The sequence below is a fragment of the Pristis pectinata genome, chromosome 7 (genome assembly GCF_009764475.1).
Source record: "Pristis pectinata isolate sPriPec2 chromosome 7, sPriPec2.1.pri, whole genome shotgun sequence".
In the NCBI taxonomy this organism is placed as follows: Eukaryota; Metazoa; Chordata; class Chondrichthyes; order Rhinopristiformes; family Pristidae; genus Pristis; species Pristis pectinata.
This window is the reverse complement of record NC_067411.1, coordinates 90,687,825-90,709,682: the sequence shown is the minus strand read 5'-3', so window position 1 is coordinate 90,709,682 and position 21,858 is coordinate 90,687,825. Positions and strand designations below refer to the sequence as shown.

General features: G+C 40.9%; 1 protein-coding gene across 5 annotated transcripts in view; it reads right to left on the bottom strand.

Annotated features, from left to right (window-relative positions):
• The window catches only part of LOC127572552 (solute carrier organic anion transporter family member 4C1-like), a 76,968-nt gene extending 57,205 nt beyond the window's left edge, over positions 1-19,763 (bottom strand). Inside the window, exons 1-2 of one of the 5 annotated variants that reach the window (XM_052019941.1) lie at positions 19,735-19,763; positions 19,361-19,523 (exon numbers count right to left, since the gene is read on the bottom strand). Coding sequence is in view for 2 of the 5 variants with exons in the window: in XM_052019938.1 (XP_051875898.1) it covers positions 18,067-18,316 (250 nt within the window). In the remaining 3 variants the exon portion in view is untranslated. Of the gene's footprint in view, positions 1-14,151; positions 14,398-18,066; positions 18,577-19,360; positions 19,524-19,645 lie in introns of those variants that run through there. The other 4 variants (XM_052019940.1, XM_052019942.1, XM_052019938.1 and 1 more) reach the window with 4 other exon arrangements.
• Positions 19,764-21,858: the final 2,095 nt, after the last annotated feature.

Below are 21,858 nucleotides of genomic sequence, written 5' to 3'. Positions count from 1 at the left end.
TGGGGGGGGGGGGGGGGGGGGGGGGGGGTCCAGATGTAACAATTGAAACCCTCTAGTCCTTTTCAGCACTTTCTATCTGCAAATGTGGTATGTTTTATCAATGTAACTCATGAACTCATAACTCACATATTTTCCAATAACATATTTTTGGGTACATTTAATTATATTAAATGGAATACCAAAGTACTTTATAAAGACAGAAATAGTGAAAGGACAGTTAAGTAAACTGTGAGGACAATATGGGACTAAAACAGGTGATCTTCTTACATAGATGGAGAGCAAGAGCAAATACTGAATTTTGCAATTGTCTCCATAAAGTGATTCCAAAGTGAAATAGGAGAATTTAAAATAAGGAAACAAAGAATAGTTGGAAGAGATGATTTAAAAAATTGTCATGGCTCAATGGAGCAAAGTAATCTAATAAGATGCATCTGAAGAAAGGGAGGACATTTTGGAAACTTGGATCAGAATATTGCCACCTTTCTGAGATGTATGGTATTGCCAAAGGACTAGAGGGTTTCAATTGTTACATTCCTCCTTAAAAATAAATAATTAAAGCAGACAACTTCAGATGAAACAACGCAACTAATACGAATAGTAGAGAAACTTGTAGAGGCAATAATCCAAGGCAAAATTTATAGTCACTTGGAAAAACATGGGTCAACCAAAGGCAGGCAGCAACACTTGTTAAAGAAAACTTACATTTGATTTCTTCGATGAAGGAATGAGGGTTTCTGAAATTAGTGTAATTGACGGTGTGCATATCAACTTTCAAAAAGTATTTGATAAAGTATCATGTTATAGATGTTAGAAAAATTGAAGAAAATGGAAATATATCAGCAATACAGAAATTAGCTGAGAGTAACAATGAACAAATACAGTACTTTTCAGTCCGAAGACCCCAATCAATAATAGGACTACTGTTCTTTTACAAATGTATTAAAACTCTAAATTTAGGTATACAAAACATAATTCCAAATTTGCAGATGACATAAAACTAAAAAGTAAAACAAATGTGAAGAAGATAGAAGTAGATTCAGGAGGACATTCACAGATTGGTGAAAAAGACACATGGTGGATGAAATTTAAGAGAGTGAAGTAATGCACTTTGGAAGGAAGAATGAGGATAGGCAATATAAACTCAATGGCACAACTTTAAAAGGAGTTACAGTAAAAGATAGATGTGGGGGATTGCTTTTAGGTTGCAAGGCAAATTGAAATGGCTATTATAAGAGCATATGGGAGCTTTGGTATTATGAATGCTTTATAGAACACAAATTCAATGATGCTGTGCTCAACCTTTATAAATTGACGATTAGGCCCCCTGTGAGATATTGAGGATCTTACATTAGGAGGCACATCAAGACCATGGAGAGGTGACTGAAGTGATTTACTGAAATGGAAGCAGGGATGCAAATCTTCGGCTTCAGAAAATTCGAGAGAAGCTGGGAATTATCTCCTTACAAATGGGAGATCTAGCAGAGGTATTCAAAACCACAAAGGGTTTTCTAATCACCAGTGAATATGGATTTAAGATAATTGGCAAAAAAGCCAAAGGCAACAAGGGGAGAATTTTTTTTAAAATACCAAGTTATTATAACCTGGATTGCAATGTTTTAAAGGCTGGGAGAAGTAGATTCAACTGTAACTTTCAAAGGAGAATTAAGTGGGATAAAACTACGTGGCTACAGGGAAAGAAAAGGGACAAAATTTGGATACTCACAGGGCACAGCCATAGCCACAGGGACTGTGTGCTAAATGGCTGCATTTGTGCTTTACGTCTTGTTTATGCATTGCTTGTTAATCCTAAAATCTTGTCCCATTTACATCATTAGTAACTGCATTTAAATTGCACTGCACTAGACTTGGTGCCACAATATATGCTGAATTTGCTGTCTATGCAGTCACAGTTGAAGATAGGACAGGAGATCTACTGTATATTCCACCTCAGACAAAGAATAACAAAATCTGCATTAAAGCACCATATTCAACTGCATTCAGTTTTGTAACAGTATTGCACAAAAGTAGTGCTCAAGTATAGTATTCAACAATATTCATTTCTCCATGAAAAAGTCTGAACAGCTACTATGACAGCTTTAGGATTAATGGATGACAAATCTATCTTTGGACACTAGCACTAAACATGTGCATGAATATTAGTGCCTGGTTTGTACTTTCCTTGCACATTCAGGTCCAATGACTTCAATGAATACAGCAGATGGTGAATAACTTAGCACTGGTCACTAAAGAAGAATTTGACCCTGTGTTTTTTTGGTATCCTTATATACCATTCCAGAATGGCAAGCAGTGATCTACTCCTCAAATCTGATAGAGGGCATGCATGGCCTTTACACTTAATGTGAATTTGGGTCATTTAATGAATTCCATAAGGACTCCTGGTACAGAAGTACATGTTGTTCTCAAAAGAGACACTCAGTGTTACTATGATTGGCAATGATACAGCAGTGTCATTCCTCAAACAAAGAATACAAATGCACTAACAATAAAAACAAATTGCATTTACACAGAGCTACTTGGTAATTGGTTTTTATATTGTCACATGTACCGAGACACAGTGCAAAGTTTTGTTTGCATGCCACCCAAACAGATCATTCCATACATAAGTACAACAAAAGGAAAAAACAATAACAGAATGCAGAATATAAGAGGTTGCAGAATGAGAGGGGTGAATTCAATGAGTTATTTCTAAAAAAAAGAATTTTAACCTTGAGATATTGGCAGATCCTGTCTCAACTCCTCCACAGATGAAACCTTTATCCATATCTTTGTTACCTTTAAACTTGACTGCTTCAATGCACTCCTGGCCCACCTCCCCTCTGCTATCCACCGTTAAATTAAGACAAAATTCTGCAATTCATTCCCCAATTCCCGCTGTCCAGTTCAACTATCACCCCATACTTGCTAACCTGCAGTGAGGAAGCAATGCTTCAATGTTAAAATTCTCACTCTTGCTTTAAATGTCTTCAGGCCTTGCTCCTCTCTGTTACCACCTGCAGCCCAGCAAACCGCTCCCCCCCCCCCCCCCCCCCCAAGAACTGTGTCCTCCAAATCTGGCCTCTTGCACAATCCTGCTTGCCATTATATCAGCAGCAAAGACAATAAGCTCTGAAATTTATTTTTTCCCTCCTTCCTCTTCAAATATGTCCCTTTAAACTTGCCTCTTTGGCTAATCTTTTACTCATTTGCCCTGGTATCTCCTTAAATGACTTAGTATCAAATTTTGTTTGGCAACATGTCTGTTAAGCAGTCAACAAAAGCAGAGATGATGGTGAGCATGGTACAGGAAAACTTTGATAATCCACTATCTGACCATTCAAAATACAGATGGTTCGCCATCTAGAACTTACCGAGTTCAGTGGAGAATTTATTACAATACTCTGTGACATCATAAAAAAACTAATTAAAAGTTTTCAGAGAATTAATATTAAATAACATCCAATAGTCCAGAACATCCACCGGTACACCACCAGCAAAGTCCCAAGCAGTTTTACTGTAGTATGTCAATTGATGTTATTAAATGGAAACCAGTTAACAATAGCTACAAAAGAGAAAACAACAAATTATTGAAGGATAGTAAGATATTATAGGATGGAAACAGACCTTGAGGTGCTTAACAGCATTCAATGTGATGCCATTTGTTCCACATAACCACATAATTAAGATCCTACCTATATTGTTGGATGAGTCAGCCAGCTCCAGCACGGACATAACTGTTGGATGAGTCAGCCAGCTCCATCACGGGCACAACTCTCCCCACCATAGAGGACATCTTCAAGAGGTGGTGCCTCAGGAAGGCAGCATCCACCAGAAAGGACCCTCACCATCCGGTACATGCCCTCTTTGCGTTACTACCATTGAGGAGGAGGTACAGGAGGTACACGAGCCTGCTCACACTCAGCGATTTAGGAACAGCTTCTTCCCCTCTGCCATCAGATTTCTGAATGGTCCATGAATCCATAACACTACCTCATTATTCCTTTTATTTGCACTATTTATCTATTTTGTAATTCATAGTAACTGTATGTCTTTGCACTGCATTGCTGCCACAAATCAACAAATTTCACAACATATAAGTCAGTGATAATAAACCTGATTCTGAACTTCAAAATTGCAGTTGAGTTGCAGAAAAGTAATATACTCTTTATATTTATCAGTTATTGGCTGAAGTTAGTAGACATATCCATGTCTCATGGGAAAAGCAGCTTGAACTTCTTTTGCATTTTAAGAGTGCTTTTATTTGACATTAAATGAACATCAATACACTACTTGCAAGATGATCTAATGTCACATGGCAGATCCATCACCTCTTCATCATTGCTGGAGACTTCAACCAGGCTAACTTCAAGAGTGTGTTACCAAAATACTACCAGCACATCTCCCTTGATCATTGTTATACAACCATCAAAGATGTCTACCGAGCCAACCCACCCCCCCAACAACACCTCCCCGCCCCATGCCCCACCACCCCCCCACAGTTTGGTAAATCAGACAACCAGGCTGTGCTCCTTCTCCCTACATACAAACAGAAGCTGAAACAGGAGGATCCAGTACAGAAAGTCATACAATGCCAGTCTGAGGAAATAGATGAGCTTCTACACAACTGCTTTGAGTTGGTAGATTGGTCTATGTTCAAAGACTGAGCTGCCAGCCTAGATGAGTATGTCACCACCACCACACTATATCAGCAAGTGTATTGAGAACTGTATACCAAAGAGGACAATCTGGCTGTTCCCAAACCAGAAACCATGGATGAACCTTTGTGGATATTCCTTTGTCAATTGGGCTTCAAAGCAGAACCAAAAATATCCAGCAGGTGTGAAAAGTCTGATATAAACTGTGAACAACTGCTAGAGGACTCCTGTAGTACTCAGCAGAACAGGTTTCAAAGATTCAAGATGGTCTGCAACATATTGCACAACTTAAACATCAAGAAGACACAACCATTGCCATCAGTTATATGCCAAGCAACTGAGGAACAAAACCATGAGATGGAGGAGGAGGAAGGGATTAGGCAACCTCGATGGTTTTTTGCCCACGCTATACATGAAGGTTTCATCAGAATGTAAAACCAGTGACATCAATTCCCCACTCACCAACATTCATACATCATGACCTTCCTCTATCAACAACCAATAAGCTCAACTTAAATGGATAAAAAGTTATCAGCAAATATATATTCCAAACCAAATAGAGGAAAAATTAAACCAATTAATCATACTTGTGAATCCTCCTCATCTACTTATTACATCCTTGATGGATCTGTAGTGACAGTCATAGTATTTGGCCTCAAGTGTTGTGTGTCCAGTTGGTCAGATGAAAATTACAGCACATTACCACAGGTAGTTAGGAACAGCAGTGGGCTACTGAACCTCAGATGATTGTTCCACTTCTCCAATGGCATCATGTCTGATCTGTGACCAAACTCTATCTGGTTGCTTCTTCCTTTACCCTTCGATATTAAAAGTCTATAAATCTCAGTCTTAAAATTAACAATTGACCTGGAATCAACTGCTGTTTGTGGACGGGAACATAGAAATATCCCCTAAATCCACTTCCAAAGCAAATGCCCAAGGATGGTGGAAATCTGAAATAAAAACAGAAAATGCTAGAAGTACTCAACAGTTCAGGCAGCAACCATACTGAAAGAACCAGCATTAAGTTTCAGGTCAATAACTTTTGATCAGATTCAACCTGAAATGTTAACTCTTTCATGCTACACAGAGAGAAAGAGCTGCCTGATCAGTTGAGCATTTTCAATATTTTCTGCTTTTATCTCTTTTAAAAGGTTGGCAAAAAAGTTTTGGATAATGTCCTTAAGACCTTGATTTTACGACCAGCAGTAAAATAGTTTTTTTTACTGTCTACCCCATTGGCTCCACGTAATACCTTGAAGCATCGATCAAATCACTGAATAAACTTCAAAATCCTAGGGAATTAACATCCTCTCACATAATGTAACCCTTGCTATCCATATATCATTTTGGTAAAACGGCACTCCCTCCAGAGCTAATCTATCCTTCCTAAAGTGAGGTGCTCAAAGAATTTTAGATATAGTTTATCCAGAACTTTGTACAGCTGGAGTATAACCCCTTCCCCTTTGAATTTCAGTCCTCTATTTATTTAATATACACAAAACTAAATACCGACTCAATATAAGGGATGTAAGAAGGCTACAAAGGTTAGATGATTGGGCAAAGGTCTGGGAAATGGAATACAATGTAGGGAAATTTGACTGACTATTTTGGCAGGAAAAATAAAACAGTATATTATGGTGAGAAATTGCAGAGCTTGGAAATGGAGAGGGATCTGGGTATCCAAGAAAGAATGGATGGACAGGCTAGGCTTATATCCACGAGTTTAGAATAATGAGAGTGCACTTAATTAAAATAAATAAGATTGAGGGGTCTTAGTAGGGTGGATGTGGAAGGATGTTTCTTCTGGAAAATCTAGAGCTTGGGGTCATTGCTTAAAAATAAGGAGTTGCCCATTTACAATTGAGGTGAGGTGAAGGTTTTTTCTCTCAGAGAGTCATGATTATTTGTAACTATCTTTGTCAGAAGATAGCAGAAGCAGAGACTATGAATTTATTTCAGAGTAACGGTAAATAAATCCTTGATAAGTAGTGAGGTGACTGGGAATGTAGAGTTGACGCTACAATCAGATTAGTGATGATCTTATTCAATGGTGAAACAGGTTCAGGGGACCAAGGGACCCACTTCTGTTCCTAATTCATACATTCATATAATTTACAAGGGCTACAGCCAGGATCTGGTGAGCTTTAGTCATGATTCAATGATCTCATTGTCCATACCTGGGAAGAGGAGGATATAACATGGGACTTCAAGCAAGATGTAATTGTGATCATCTGCAAAAAAGTTATGAAGTCTGGCTGTCGCAACTACAGAGGCATTTCCCTGTATTTAGAAGGACTGCTGTCACATTACCAAGATCCTTCTTAACTTCCCTCTTTCGAGTGGCCTCCTCCCAGTGGCCAAAGAACTGCTCCCCAGATCACAGTGTGAATTCCATCCATCTAGTGGTACAGAGGACATGATCTTCACTGCATGAGCCTTCCAAGAAAATTCCAGGGAATAGCACCAGTCACTACACATCAGATTGGACACAAAACACATGGTCAACAGGGCAGCAGTGATCCCTGCCCTCCAATATGCCCCTGACATCTGGAATACCTACAACGTGTATCTCAAGGCACCAACACTGTCTCTGTAATATCAACAAAATTCATTGAAAGGGTAAGTGAACCAATGTCACTGTCCTCTCCTTGGCCAGCATCCACAGTACTGAGGTCCTGAAATCACTCAGATTCCCAATTCTACTCCAAGCTCTACTCCACAGGAAGAGATTACCAGGTGAACAAAAGGACACATTCAAGGATGTGCTCAAAGCATCCTTGAAGAAATACAACATCGCTACTGACTTCTGGGAATCTTGGGCCTACTTCTGCTCAAAGTGGAGAAGAAACATTTGGGATGATATTGACTACTTCAGGTCAATGGTTCAGGTGTGCACAGAAGCCCTATGTAAGCAGAAGGAGCCCACCACCTCACCACACATCTGCTCACCCCTAAAATGCCTGGTTCAAAGAATCTTATTTATCTTTAAAAAGTATACTGAGATGGGAAACTCAGTTACACAGATAGTTTGGGGCAAGTAAGAACAGGTTTCATAAACTAAGCTATAATAAAGAGCTACTCTAAAAGATTTGGCTAAAAAATGTTTCATCTGGATCCAAGCCATACATCTTTTTGTTGTATTCTTTTAAAATTTGCAAATGAGGTCTTGCCATCTTCAGTCAAAATCATAATGAAGATTAATTTATTATTGTAGCTGAAAGGAGAAATATAAATAATATTATGAAGTTTTGACTTTCTCATTTTCACCATGGATGTTTCTTGCCTTTCTTGTCATAAAATTTTCATCTGTTATTGGTAGTTCGAAAACAGAACTTAGACCCTTTGACTATAATTGAAATGTGATTTCAGAAATGAGAAATTCCATTTCTCATTATGGAATCCCTGTTGCATTTCTGCACTTTATATCCTCAGTTTGCACTTTAAATCACTTGTTTTCTGAGTTATTGTTCATACCAAATGCACTTATAACTGAATATCTTTTCATCAATTTGCACTGCTCCAAAAGTCCCTGTCTCCTTTTCCTTTGTTGATTGAAAGTCATCCCGTGCAGTTCCCCAAAAGGCAAATAATCTTTCAGGGTGAGTTTCCTGAAAGTGGCCTCAAAGCTTATTACATTTCCAAATTTTGTTCCATTTGCAAATTGCAAAACTGCATTTATCTCCAAGTTCACTAGAGGAATATTATCATATACCCCCCTTCCAGTCTGAATAAAAGCTAATCAGAACCCTTTTTTTCAATGCTTCAACCAAATGTATGCCCATTTCACTACTGCTCCTTTTATCCTTAGGCTTCAATTTTAACAGCAATCCTAATACATGATATTTTATTAGAAACTTCATCAACTGCAGCACCCTCATCATTCTCTCTGTCACCTCAGCAAAATAACTTCTTTAATGTCCAAAGCACAGCATCCATTTAAAACTATAATATTTTAGAATTACCAAGCCTTAAACTCTTTCATCTCCCTAAAATGAGATCTGTCCCCAAATTTCATACACTGCTCATGAGCAGTCTGAACCCAAGTGACTGTAGAGTCACAGAGTTATACAGCACGGAAACAGGCCCTTCTGCCTAACCCATCCATGCTGACCAAGTTGTCTACCTGAGCTAGCCCCATCTGCCTGCATTTGGCCCATATCTCTCTAAACCTTTCCTATCCACGTGCCTGTCTAAATGATATTTAAACGTTTGAATTGTACTCACCTCAACAGTTTCCTCTGTCAGCTCGTTCCAATTACCCAACACACTTTGTGTGAAAAACTTGCACCTTAGATCCCCTTTAAATCTTTCCCTTCTCACCTTAAACCTATGCCTAGTAGTGTTAGACTCCCCCATCCTGGGAAAAAGACCATCCAACTTATCTACGTCCCTCATGATTTCATATACCTCTGTAAGGTCACCCCTCAGCCTCCTATGCTCCAGGGAAATATGTCCCAGCCTATCCAGCCTCTCCTTATAACTCAAGCCCTCCACTCCTGGTTACATCCTTGTGAATCTTTTCCGCATCTTTTCCAGCTTGACGCTCTTCCTATAGCTGGGCACCTGCAGTCTAGTCCCTCGTTTCCCAGCACAATCCTCAGCTGCTCAATGACCATTTGTCACCTTTAATGGTGCAGTACAACTTCTCAGCCCTAATACTTAAACACTCTAACATATTCAACAGATGGAGAAGCAGAAAATCAGGTGGCCTGACACCGCTGAAACACATACAAAGGGAAACAGGTAGGTCCAGGACCATGTCCTGGTCTTTGGGGACGACAGGTAGGCCATCTGTTTGGTAACTGGATGGAGGAGTGGATGGAAAGATGTCAGGGGGATTAAGCCAACTGATCATCTTGAAGGGGTCATGTGAGCAACGTGCGCTTGATTGAGTGGTGTTATAACCATGAAAGGGGTGCAGAGTTGAGGGGGCTGAAGGAAAACCAACAAGGAATTCATGTGGGTTGGGTTCCCTGCAGCACTAAGCTGGAATGGCTCAGAGAAACCATCTCTGTGTTTTAAAATGTATTGCTGCAGAGCAAGCAGCACTGTTAAAACCTTGTTTGAGCTGTCAGTGCCCAACAAACTCATACTGTGACCTAATTTCTCCCAGTAATGTTCGAAATGAGCATTCCATGGGGAATGATGTCAGGAACTGCATGTCTGACAGCTGATATGTGCAAGTGGAATCACAACAGGCAGTGCCTAATCGAATTTCCAGAGACACAATTCAACACAGAGACCAGTGTAATTGCATTCGCTCCAGGAAACATTGATGTTCATATGCAAAACACTGACAAAACACCACCACACAGCAAAATATTCATGCCTTTGTTCTGTTTTAAAGACTGACGGAAATCAGTTGATTACGACGGGGTACAGGATTAACTCAGAAATAATTTTGTATTATATAGAAAGTCAGTTTAGGGAAACAAATTGAATTGTTATTTTCAGTCCCAACAGTCTTAGCAGTAAATAAAAGGGAAGTAGGCTCTAGCAGAAAGGCTATTTTGAGAAGGGCTGCTTTGAGGTTAAAGTGCTGCTGGTAATGTGATGGATATTCACTTTCCAGGCCCCAAAACACTTATTGCTAACCTGAGCTTTTTAGCACAACAACAGAAACTATCCAAGGTTCAAGAATTTTGTTGTTCAATAAGTTAAACTTCTAACCAGTACACTTTGCTCACCCTCTTGACTTAATCAAGGGAAGCAAGAGGGTCCACGCTGGCCTAATTAAAAACTCCATCCACCTAGCCTGATGAATGTGGTTGAGAAACATCACATAACATTATGCCAACTAGTGGAAAAACAGTATGAATGTCAGAAGGCAGTCAGGGTCAGTAGGAGTGACAGAATGCAATGACAGATAGAAGGGGTGACAGAAAGAAGACCTAGAATTCATTCCTCAGCCTTTGGTTTCTGCGACGGACAACTTGTTCATCTGCAACTTGTTGGTATGACCATTTAGCTTGTAAGAATTGTACTTGTGTTTGGAAATCCTTTGTAGGTTACAAATCTTTGTTAAGAATTATTTATTAGAATTAAACATGTCTCACTTAAAATAAAATAAACTATGTTTGGACTGCTTTCGTTAGCTGGAAGTATCTCTTCCTTGGTTGGGAGGGGGACCCACTGCTGGAAATAGACCTTTCTGTAGAGACTAAAGTAGTGAAGTAAACTAGTCCTTGAAGTGTAGGTTGATCCAGCATACAGGAGGCAGAGAGGGTTATAGATAGTTTCAGCGAGGTGGTCACACCGAAGGTTCAGTCAGATAGATGGGTGACTGTCAGGAGAAGCAGGCAGGTGGTGTAGGAGTTTCCTGTGGCTATCACACTCTCAAACAAGTATACTATTTTGGATACTGTGGGGGGGGATAGCCTCTCAGGGCAACAGCAGCCAGAACAGTGGCATAACATCAGGCTTTGTTGAACAGCAGGGTAGGGCAAAGTCTAGGTGAGCAATAGCAATGGGGAACTCTATAGTCAGAGGTACAGATAGGCATTTCTGTGGCCACATACGAGGCTCCACGATGCTGTGTTGCCTCCCTCGTGCCAGGGTCAAGGATGTCTCTAAGCGGGCACAGGACTTTCTGAGAGGGAAGAGTGAGCAGCCAGAGGTCATAGTTCACACTGTACAATGGCATAGGCAGGAAGGGAAGTGAGGTCCTGCAAAGAGAATTCAGGGAGTTAGGTAGCAAGTTGAAAAACAGGAGCTCCAGAGTTGTAATCTTAGGATTACTACCCGTGCCACAAGCTAGTGAGGCAAGAAATAGAAAGGTAGTGCAGTTCAATGCATGACTAATGAGCTGGTGCAGGAGGGAGGGCTTCAGATATATGGATCATTGGGCTCTTTTCCAGGGCAGGTGGGACCAGTACAGGAGTGAGGGGTTGCACTTGCACTGGAGGAGAACCAATATCTTTGCAGGGAGGTTGTCTGTGCTACTCGGAAGGGTTTAAACAAGAGTGGTAAGGAAGTGGGAACCAGAGCAGCAGGCAGCGAGATTAATGGGAAGGTAGGGGTTAGGTCAAGTAAGCCTGATAGGAAAGACAGGCAAATGAGGTAATTGAGCATAGTGGGACTGATGAGCTGTAGTGTATTTATTTCAATGCAAGGAGTAATATAGGTAAGGCAGATGAACTTGGAGCCTGGATCAGTGCATGGAACTATGATGTTGTGGCCATTACACAGACTTCGTTGTGACTGGCTGCTCAATGTTCCAGCATTTTGATGTTTCAGACATGATAGAGAAGGAGCTAAAGAGGTAGGGGAGTTGCATTACTTATCAGAAAGATTGTCACAGCTGCATTCAGAGACGACGTACTGGAGGGCTCATCCGCTGAGGCAATATGCGTAGAGTTCAAAAATAAGAAAGGGGCAATCACTGTGATGGGATAATACAATTGGACCTCCCAATAGACAGAGGGAGACAGAGGAACAGGTTTATAGACAGATTATGGAAAGGTGTAAAATCAGAGTTGTCACAGTGGGTGACTTTAAATTCCTCGGTATTAACAAGAAATAATGAGGCTCTGGTCAAGAAAAAAAAGGAAGCATACATTGGGTTTATAAAGATTAAGAGTACACAAGAGGGAAATCAGGAGGGCAAAGAGAGGGTATAGGAGGATCTGGCAGGTAAGGATAAGGAAAACCCCAAAAGGTTCTATAGCTATATTAAGAGTAAAAGGGTGGCTAGGGAGAGAGTAAGTCCCCTTAGAGATCAGCAGAGCTGCCTATGTATTGAGCCACAGGAGATGAGTGGGATTTTTAACGAATATTGCTCCTCAGTGCTTACTGAGGAGAAAATCATAGTTGCTCAAGATATAAGCAAAACAAGTGGAGATGTTTTGGAGGACATTTGTATCACCAGGAAGGAGGTAAATCCCCAGGACCTGACCAAGTGCATCCTCGTACTTTGTGGGAGGCTAGAGAAGAAATTGCGGAGGCCCTTGCGGAGATATTTGTTTCATCATTAACCACTGGTGAAGTTCCCAAAGACTAGAAGATGGCTAATGTTGTTCCATTGTTTAAGAAGGGTAACAAGGACAAGCCAGGGAACCACAGGCCAGTCAGCCTGATATCAGGAGTGGGGAAGTTACTGGAGGGAATTCTGAGGGATAGGATCTACTAGCATTTGGGCAGACAGAGTCTGATTAGGAGGAGTCAGCATGGCTTTGTGTGTGGAAAGACGTGCTTGATGAACCTTTCAGAGTTTTTTGAAGAGGTAACCAAAAAGGTAGATGAGGGTAGGGCAGTGGATGTTGTCTATATGGACTTTAGCAAGGCCTTCGACAAGGTCCCACATGGTAGACTGGTCTGGAAGGTTAGGTCCCATGGAATCCGAGAACTAATTAGGTGGAATCAAAATTGGCTCAGGGGGTAGGAAACAGAGGATGGTGGTTGAAGGTTGTTTCTCAGAATGGAGGCAGGTGACCAGTGGTGTGCCACAGGGGTCAGTGTTGGGAACCTTATTATTCGTTATTTATAGACATAATTTGGATGCAAATGCACAAAGCTTGATCAGTAAGTTTGCAGATGACACAAAATTAGGAGGTGTTGATGATAGTGCAGAAGGTTATCATAGATTACAGGGGGATCTTGATCAGTTCGGGAAGTGGGCCGAGGAATGGTAAGTGGATTTCAATAAGTGTGAGGTGATGCATTTTGGAAAGTCAAACAGCGTAGGACTTATACTATGCATGGTAGGGCACTGGGGAGTGTAATGGAACAGAGGGACCTAGGAGTACAAGTGAATAGTTCGTTGAAAGTGGCATCACAGGTAGACAGGGTGGTGAAAAAGGCATTTAGCATGCTGGCCTTCATCAGTCAGGCTACTGAGTATAGGAGTTGGGACATTATATTATTGTTATTGCCTGTTCTATATTACAACAGTGGCTAAACTTCAAAAAGTACTTCCTGGCAATAAAGCATTGTGAGGCATTCTAAGGTAGGCAAAGATGTTAAATCAGTTAGAGTCTCCCTTTCAAATGTTCTAGTATCCCTTCTATTTAGAGAACATTTTAGCAACCATTAATCATGTCAACCAAAAAAACAGCATCTGTATACAAGTTGCACAGTGATACTCAGATTAGATGGTTGTTCTATGCACTATGGTAACAGGCATTTGTAATCAGATTTCTGATTCCAACATGTGGTCTTGTTCTATTTGTTTGAAGAAAAACACTTAACATTATCATTAACAATACACGGACATCTGAAGGGCCCCCAGCTCATACTGAAGCCCTTGGTTTCTGATAAAAGAGGAAGTAGAGCAGTCTTATCAGGGGCTTCCTGATTTCTGATGTGTATCATCCTTCTTCTGCTTTTTGTATGTATCCAATTCCTTATTCATAGATATGAACTTTCAGCAATCTATCCTGACATATACACAGGCTCATTTTGTTGAGTGTCACACTTCTAGATTTGTAAAATACCCAAAAAGAAGGGTTAAAGGTGATGGGAAGTACCAAGTAACTCATAGCATCTGCAGTACCCATACCTGAAGTAGGAAGCTCCATCTCAGAAATGGCCCAGCAAGACAGAGAGTGTTATAGATTTGTAGGAGCTGCAACCAGAAAGCCAAGGGCTTGTAATGGAACAGAGGGACCTAGGAGTACAAGTGCATAGCTTGTTGAAAGCAGCATCACAGGCAGACAGGGTGGTGAAAAAGGCGTTTAGCACGCTGGCCTTCATCAGTCAGGGCACGGAGTACAGGATTTAGGACATTATGTTGCAATTGTACAAGTCATTGGTGAGGCTGTGCTTGGAGTACTGTGTACAGTTTTGGTCACTCGATTATAAAAAAGACATGGTTAAACTAGAAAGAGTGCAGAGAAGAATTACAAGGATGTTGCCAGGACTAGAAGCCTGACATAGCGAGAGGGTGGCAAGACTATGTCTTTATTCTTTGGAATGTAGGAGAATGAGGGGCGACCTTATAGAAGAGTTTAAAATTATGAGAGCCATAGATAGGGTGGTTGGTAAAAGTCTTTTCCCCAGAGTAGCGGAGTCCAAAACTAGGGGCATAGGTTTAGGTTGAGAGGGGGAAGATTTAAAAGGGACCTGAGGGGCAACTTTTTCACACAGAGGGTGGTGAGTATATGGAAAAAGCTGCCAGAGGAAGTGGTTGAGGCAGGTACAATAGTATCACTTAAGGAGCACTTCGATAGGTACATGGAGGCACTGTGCTTGGAGGGATATGGATCGAACACAGGAAATTGGGGCTAGCTAGGTGGGCACCCTGGTCGGCATGGACTTATTGGCCGAAGCGCCTGTATCCGTGCTGCATTGGTCAATGACTCTATTAACTGCAATGTCCTTAGTGCAAGAGGATTAGATGGGGCAGTATTTGTTAGGTGCATCCAAGAGGGTTTCTTGACACAGTACGTGGATGGTCCAACTGGAGGAGGGACCAGACTGGACCTTGTATTCGGAAATGAGCCTGGCCAGGTGACTGGAATTTCAGCGCAAGAGCATTTTGGGAACAGTGATCACAATTCCTTAAGTTTTAAGGCAGCTATGAATAAGGATAAGTCTGGACCTTGTGGAAAAGTACTAAATTGGGGGGAGGGAAAATTACAACATTATCAGGCAGAAGCTAGGGAGAGTAAATTAGGAGCAGCTGTTATTGGGCAAGTCCACATCCGGCATGTGGGAGTTTTTTAAAGACCAGCTGATCAGAGTACAGGACTGGCATGTTCCAATAAGGAGGAATGACAAGAATGGCAAGGTAAGGGAACCTTGGATGATGAGAGAAGTAAATTTAGTGAAAAAGAAGAAGGAAGTCAATGTAAGGTTTAGGAAGTTGAAATTGGACAGGGCCTTTGAGGAATATAAAGAAAGCAGGAACAAACTCAAGCAGGGAATTAGGAGGGCCAAAAGGGGCCATGAAGTGTCCTTGCAAGTAGGATTAAAGTGCAGAAGAGGTTTATCAGGATGCTGCCTGGATTAGTGGGTATTACCTCGAAGGAGAATTTGGACAAACTTGGATTGCTTTCTCTGGAGTGTTGGAGGCTGAGGGGAGACCTGATAGAAGTTTAGAAAATAATGAGAGGCATAGATAGGGTAGACAGTCAGAATCTTTTTCCCAGGATAGAAATGTCAAATACTAGAGAGTATAGCTTTAAGGTGAGAGGGGGAAAGTCTAAAGGAGATGTGCAGGGTAGGCTTTTTACAGAGAGAGTGCTAGGTGCCTGGAATGAGCTGCCAGGGATGGTGGTGGAAGCATATGATAGTGATGTTCTAATAACCCTACTATCTGATAGATTGAGGTATCGAGAAATAGTACAGAAGAGGAGTTGAGACGAGCATAGATCAGCCATGATCGTATTAAATGGTGGGGCAAGCTTGACAGGCTACTCCTGCTCCTATTTTCTTGTGTAGCTGCAGAAGTATTGTGTCAAAAGGAGGGCCAAAGGTCAGAATTTCAAAATTCAGATATCGAGATTGAAGCTTATTGAAAGAAGGCTTTTACCAGGCTGTGACATATAAGGAAATGGGTCGGGAGGGGATGATGGATGTGGATGGAGGATGACACAAGGATCAGATCAGCATTATCTGTGACTTGGAGAATGAGAGCAGCAAGTTAAGATGATAGAGCAAAGTCAAGGAATGGCTGTGGAGTTTGTGAAGGTAGGGATGAATGGAAGGTGGAAGGGTAGTGAACTTAGCGGAGGATATGCATGATGAAATCAACAATGAGAAATTGGAGCAAAAAAACAAGCTACTGGATGAATTTAGTGGGTCAGGCAGCATCTGTGAAGAGAAATGGACAGTTGATGTTTCGGGTCGAGACCCTTCATCTAGACTCCACAGATACTGCCTGACCTGCTGGATTTCTCCAGCTGATTGTTTTTTGCTCCATATTCCAGCACCTGCAGTCCCTTGTGTCCCCAAGAATGAGAAATTACTTGGTGCAGAGGTTTAGGGAAGAATGTAGTGATAAAGGGTCAGTGACTATTTTTGTGGTTTATGGAAGGAGAACCGAGAATGAGAACTTTAAGTTAGAGATAAGGGGTGGACCAAAGTGAAATGCTCAATATGATTAGAAATGTGCCAGAAGAGAAAGGGAAAGCATGTTATAATGTAATGATATGAGCCACAATGCCACCCAGTGATCTGGACATGGGAAGAGATGGACAGTGAAATGTTCAAAGGCGAAGAAGGTAGTAGGTGATTTTGGGGACAGATCATGGTGAAGACAATAATCCTGTCATTGCATTGGATTGGGCAGGTATTAGACTCAGCTGGGAACCATCATTTAGGAGAAAGTTGTCATAATGCAGTGGCCATTTCTTTTATCATGCGAATGCAATCATCTACAATAAACTTATGGTTACCAAGGTCCTTGCTCACAAATGAACTGACAGTTAAAGGGAGATGCAGACAGAGGCAGTGCCAGCTGATCTATTAACAGAATCCACAGAACCAGTGTTGGAAAGGGTGAGTAAAGACACAGTGGTAATATTAGTTACTGAACAGAATGCGGGGAGAGAGCTGTTGCTTGTATATGGTCGGCAATGAATGCTTCTCCGATTATCAGATGAAACAGTGAATATGTGGAGTAAATTCTGGAACTGCACCAAGACAAAATGAAGGTTGTAGAGTTCTCGAAGATTTGCATAGGGATTTGGAAGGGCAGATTAAGGAACAGGGGAGAAATGAAATGAGACACACTGACACGATGGGCCTGGAAAGGTTAAAAATAGACAGAGGGTTCAGAGTTAATAGACTTAATATTGCTTCATTTCTTAAAAAAAATTAAATTTAATGTTTAACTTGACTGGAAGAACGAATGCTAATTGTAGACACCTGTAAGGCAGAGATTCTAATTCTTAACACACAAGGGAAAGAACAATTACAACAGCAAAACTACAGTGACATCCTGTTTATACTTCAGAACAGTTTCTTCATATCCTTTGCATAGCTTTAAAATGTTTTTAGTTCCATAGAAGAAGTTATAATACATAAACTTTAGATTATTTGTGAATCCTGTTTTGTACTTTAATTTATTGAGCAATAGTTTATATTCAATTAAAACAGACTTTGATGCATTTTGATTTGTGTGGAGTTGGGACTAAATGGAGAGTTGGGGTTTGGGTAATATAGCTGATGCTGAGGAGTGCTAGTTGATTTTAATTTACTCCAATTAAATTATGCACTGTCTTTAATTACAATTATGGAAATATGTACAGTTTCTTTTCCTACTAACTTAGAGTTGTTGAAGGATAGCCAATGTGATCTCACATATGTGCTTGTCCATGAGTCAAGAATATTTAAGAATGACAGAATGTGCCTGCTCATCTCCATCTTAATGGTAAATTGGACAATGATTAGTGGGAATCAAGAAAATAATATTAACAATGAAAGAAATAAGAACATTTTATTAACTATAAAAAAAAGTTATAAAACCTACCTTGAATGATGGATAGCAGACTGTAAAAGAATAAATATCCTTTAGGGTTGTTGCAGCATTGAATGCAATCTAATGTGAATGTTCCCCAGCCACATGGTCCTTCTTCAAATTCTTGTCTTGATGTTGCTGCTTCTTGGATGGTTCCATTATTAGATTTTGAGTTTTGTTTCACATTTATATCGTCATCAAGAATGAATACTGGATTATCAATACCTTCATCCATAGTCTTATCAGATTTTGTTAAAGCCATATTATCAAACAGATAAATAAAACCACAGCAGTCAGACTACAGTGAACAAATTATACATCCTAAAGTTCTCTCATATATAGCTCAATTATATCATTTGACTTCTATTGCGGGAGGTTGTTGACTTGAAAACAGTAAGTCCCAGGTCTGCTGGCTGAAAGCATAAGAAGATTCTACCTGGCGTAGAAGTTTGTAATCCACCTACTTGCAAATTCAGTTCACTTCTGCCCAGAAGTGATATGAAAATCTTATTTGCATTAACAAGAGGCGGAGCAAGAACTCTAGTTAACCCATTCAGTACCCTCGTACTTCAATTTAATAATCAGAGCAATATATGCCAACTAATGTCTGTTTTGCAAATTATTATCCAGGAGAGGCATTTTTAAAAACTAATTGTTCACTGTATATCCACTTTCATACCAATAAGACCTGACATTCAGACTATTATCAAATTCTGAGCTCAAATCTATGCATTGCCAACTTAAGCCTTCACAAAAGCAGGAAGTTAATTGGATGTTGCTTCTTTGAAAAGTTGCAGTTGTTTAACTCATTCAGGGCTGAAAGAGCTTAATACATTTCAAAATTCACTGGTATAAAGAAGGAAAATAAAATGTTTGGGTAAGTACTGCGGTGCAGCAGGTGCAGCGAGGGAGCCAGGGCAACAACACGGGGAATTTCCAAAACAGAAAATATGTACGTTATCTAGTTAAAGGATTTATTATCCCCTGACTCGCAAGAAACACGTTTGAGGGGAAAAATGATAAATCACTGAGGTGCAAGACACACGGAGGTGGGAGCCAATCATACGTGATGCTGGGCTCCAGCCAGAGGTGGTGGAAAGGAAGGAAGCCCCTGAAGTGATGAAGCCGAGCGGCGGAGAGGAGGTAGAGGGCCCGGTGCCATGGCAGCGCCGGGCGGAGGGCGGGGGTGCCCGGCTCTCGAGCCCGGCCGTTACTCGGCAGGGGTTTGAAATGCCCCCCCCCCTCCCGTCGGAGCGTGCGAACCCCCCACCCACCCCTTCTGTGTCCGTGTCCTTCATCTCCTCACCTCAGGCTGAACCTTCTGCCATCGCATTCCATTCTCTGGAACTGCCTTCCAAATCCTTTTGCTTTACCGCCTCTTTCCCTGGCCTGAGAAGCTCTCTGGAAAATCTTTTCAACTATGAACACTTTTACTCCTAAACTTCTTCCTCTTTTTTTCTGTCGTGCCCCTTTTTAGATTAAAAACATGCGTTATTCCTTTATATACAATTCAAACATATGTTATTCCTTCACAAAAGCAATATTACATTAATTTTTCAAATAATATCTTGTTATTTGTTCAAATTATTACATTCTGTCAATAAGCATGAGCAAACTGAGATAAAGCACAATGGCTTCCAACTGAGGAATTCAAATTACATCAGAAAGTTTATTTCCAACCTCATTACAGATTCACTGAAATATGCTCAGTCTCTGAGCAGTGTCATTGGAATGGAAAAAAATAATGACCGTTTTCTTCTCACCACCCCTCTCTTGTCAATTTTTTTTTTAAATTTTTTTTTACCATAAGTAGCCTTAACTGGCAGCATTCTAAGATAAAGCATGGAGTCAGGAAATGATAAGGGATGGATGTATTCAACATTTCTGGGCAGATGGTTGTGAATGTTTCAGCTTTATCTTTGGCACTCACATGTTGGCTCTGCCATCACTGGGAATGGGAGTTCTTAGAACTTCCTACCCCAATCAGCTGTTTAATTGTCCACCACCTCTGGTGACAGACAAAAGGTCTCCAACCTGAAACATTAACTTTGTTCCTCTTCCCACAGATGCAGCATGACCTGCTGAGTATTTCCAGCATTTTCTGTTTTTGTGTTAGATTTCCAGCATCCTTTCTTTTATTTTCACTACTCATGGCTCAATGCGGTAGGACTTCACAGTATTAATCTGATCCATTGGTTGTGGAACTGCTTAGCTCTGTTTATTGCATGTGATGTTTATTCTTTAATGTGCACGTAGTCCTGTGTTGCAGCTTCGTCAAGTGGGCACCCAATTTTAGGTATTACTGATATGTTTGCAATTGCCCTTCTTCACTCCTCATCTGGGTTGATAGAGTAATAGAAGAGTGAGGGCAATGCCGATTTTAGCAGTGTACATTTCTGCTGCTGCTGATGGTCCACAATTCCTCATGGATGCCCACTTTAGATCCTTTAAATCTGTTCTGAGCCATTTAGCACGATTATAGTAGCTAGCATACAATGGAGGGTGTTCTCAGTATGAAGACCAATCTTTGTATGTGGTGATAGCTTCCACCATTGACATCATAACTGAAATGCAAAAAAATATTGGGAGACTGGCTGCTGCAGTTTTAGATGAAAAGGTGTCATTAAGAGATAACGTTTTAGCTCTGGAGTTTTATGTATCCTTCATTTCTTTCAATTCATCATTGGTAGCCATCCCCTCTAATTAACTTTATCTCATGTTCCAGCATTCTCTCTGTAAAAACCCTCCATCTCTTCCCTTTCCTCCTTTCAAACCCCTTCTTAAAATCCCCCTCTTAAGGTTTAAGTTGGCTATCCTTTTAAAGGCTTCTTTTTTGATAATGTCTATATTTTTTATCATGCTCTTATAAAGTATCTTGCATAATTCTCCCACATTGAAGGTATCATAAAACTATTCTTGTTTACAGTGCTGTTTTTGAAGGAGCATTCTCATACCCAGAAATATCCACAAATCATAAAAGTACTGAGAGAATAATTATGATTATTTTAGAGGTTTTTTTCCAGCTCACCTTTCATCATTCAGCACCAAAGTGTTCCAAGATCGTTGTCAACACCACTCTGTAATTTGGTACCAGAAATGTGGAACCACGAGCAAGGATCAGTCTTAAGATTTTTCTGCTCTGCCAATGATGCAGGTTTTTGTACCTTGCTGTAACTGGGCCACCTCCAGTCACTGGGGTGCCTCTGCTGCCCAGCCTTGCACCACTGCAACCATCCCTTCGTTTGTTCACTATGTGCCTTGGCGTCTGGACTTGGCACTGGCATTTTAGCACCTGGACAAGAGGTACCCACATGGTGCCTTTCATCTGCCAGCCTCTGAACTGAACTGTATCTGGGCCAGGGTGTTTCCTTACCGTATACACATCCCTATCCCTGGCTATGGGCAAATAAGGCTGAGAGGGTAAATCCTGACCAACAGGCCCCACTGTCCCATGGGTTATCTTGTTGAAGAATGGGACTACAGGAATGAATCCAGACAGAAAAAAAGGATTGGAGCTGTCTAGGTAGTCTGAGAGCATCCTGCGATCACACTGGCAGCTCCTGCATCCAGACTCATCTCCAGCCATCTTGGCTTTGTCTTGCTACTGGAACCAACTATGCCCGGACGAGAGAGTGAGGTTGAATCTGTGCAATTTCTCCTTCACGATAATCCAAGTCACATGCAAGTCATGGCATTGAGTCCTGTGACACTGGGAGAGTGGCAAAGCAGCAGGTGAGGAAACCTAGAAGTTGTAGACGTGAACCTGCATACAGGCAACCTGTGGTTGCTTTTATAGAAGCAGCA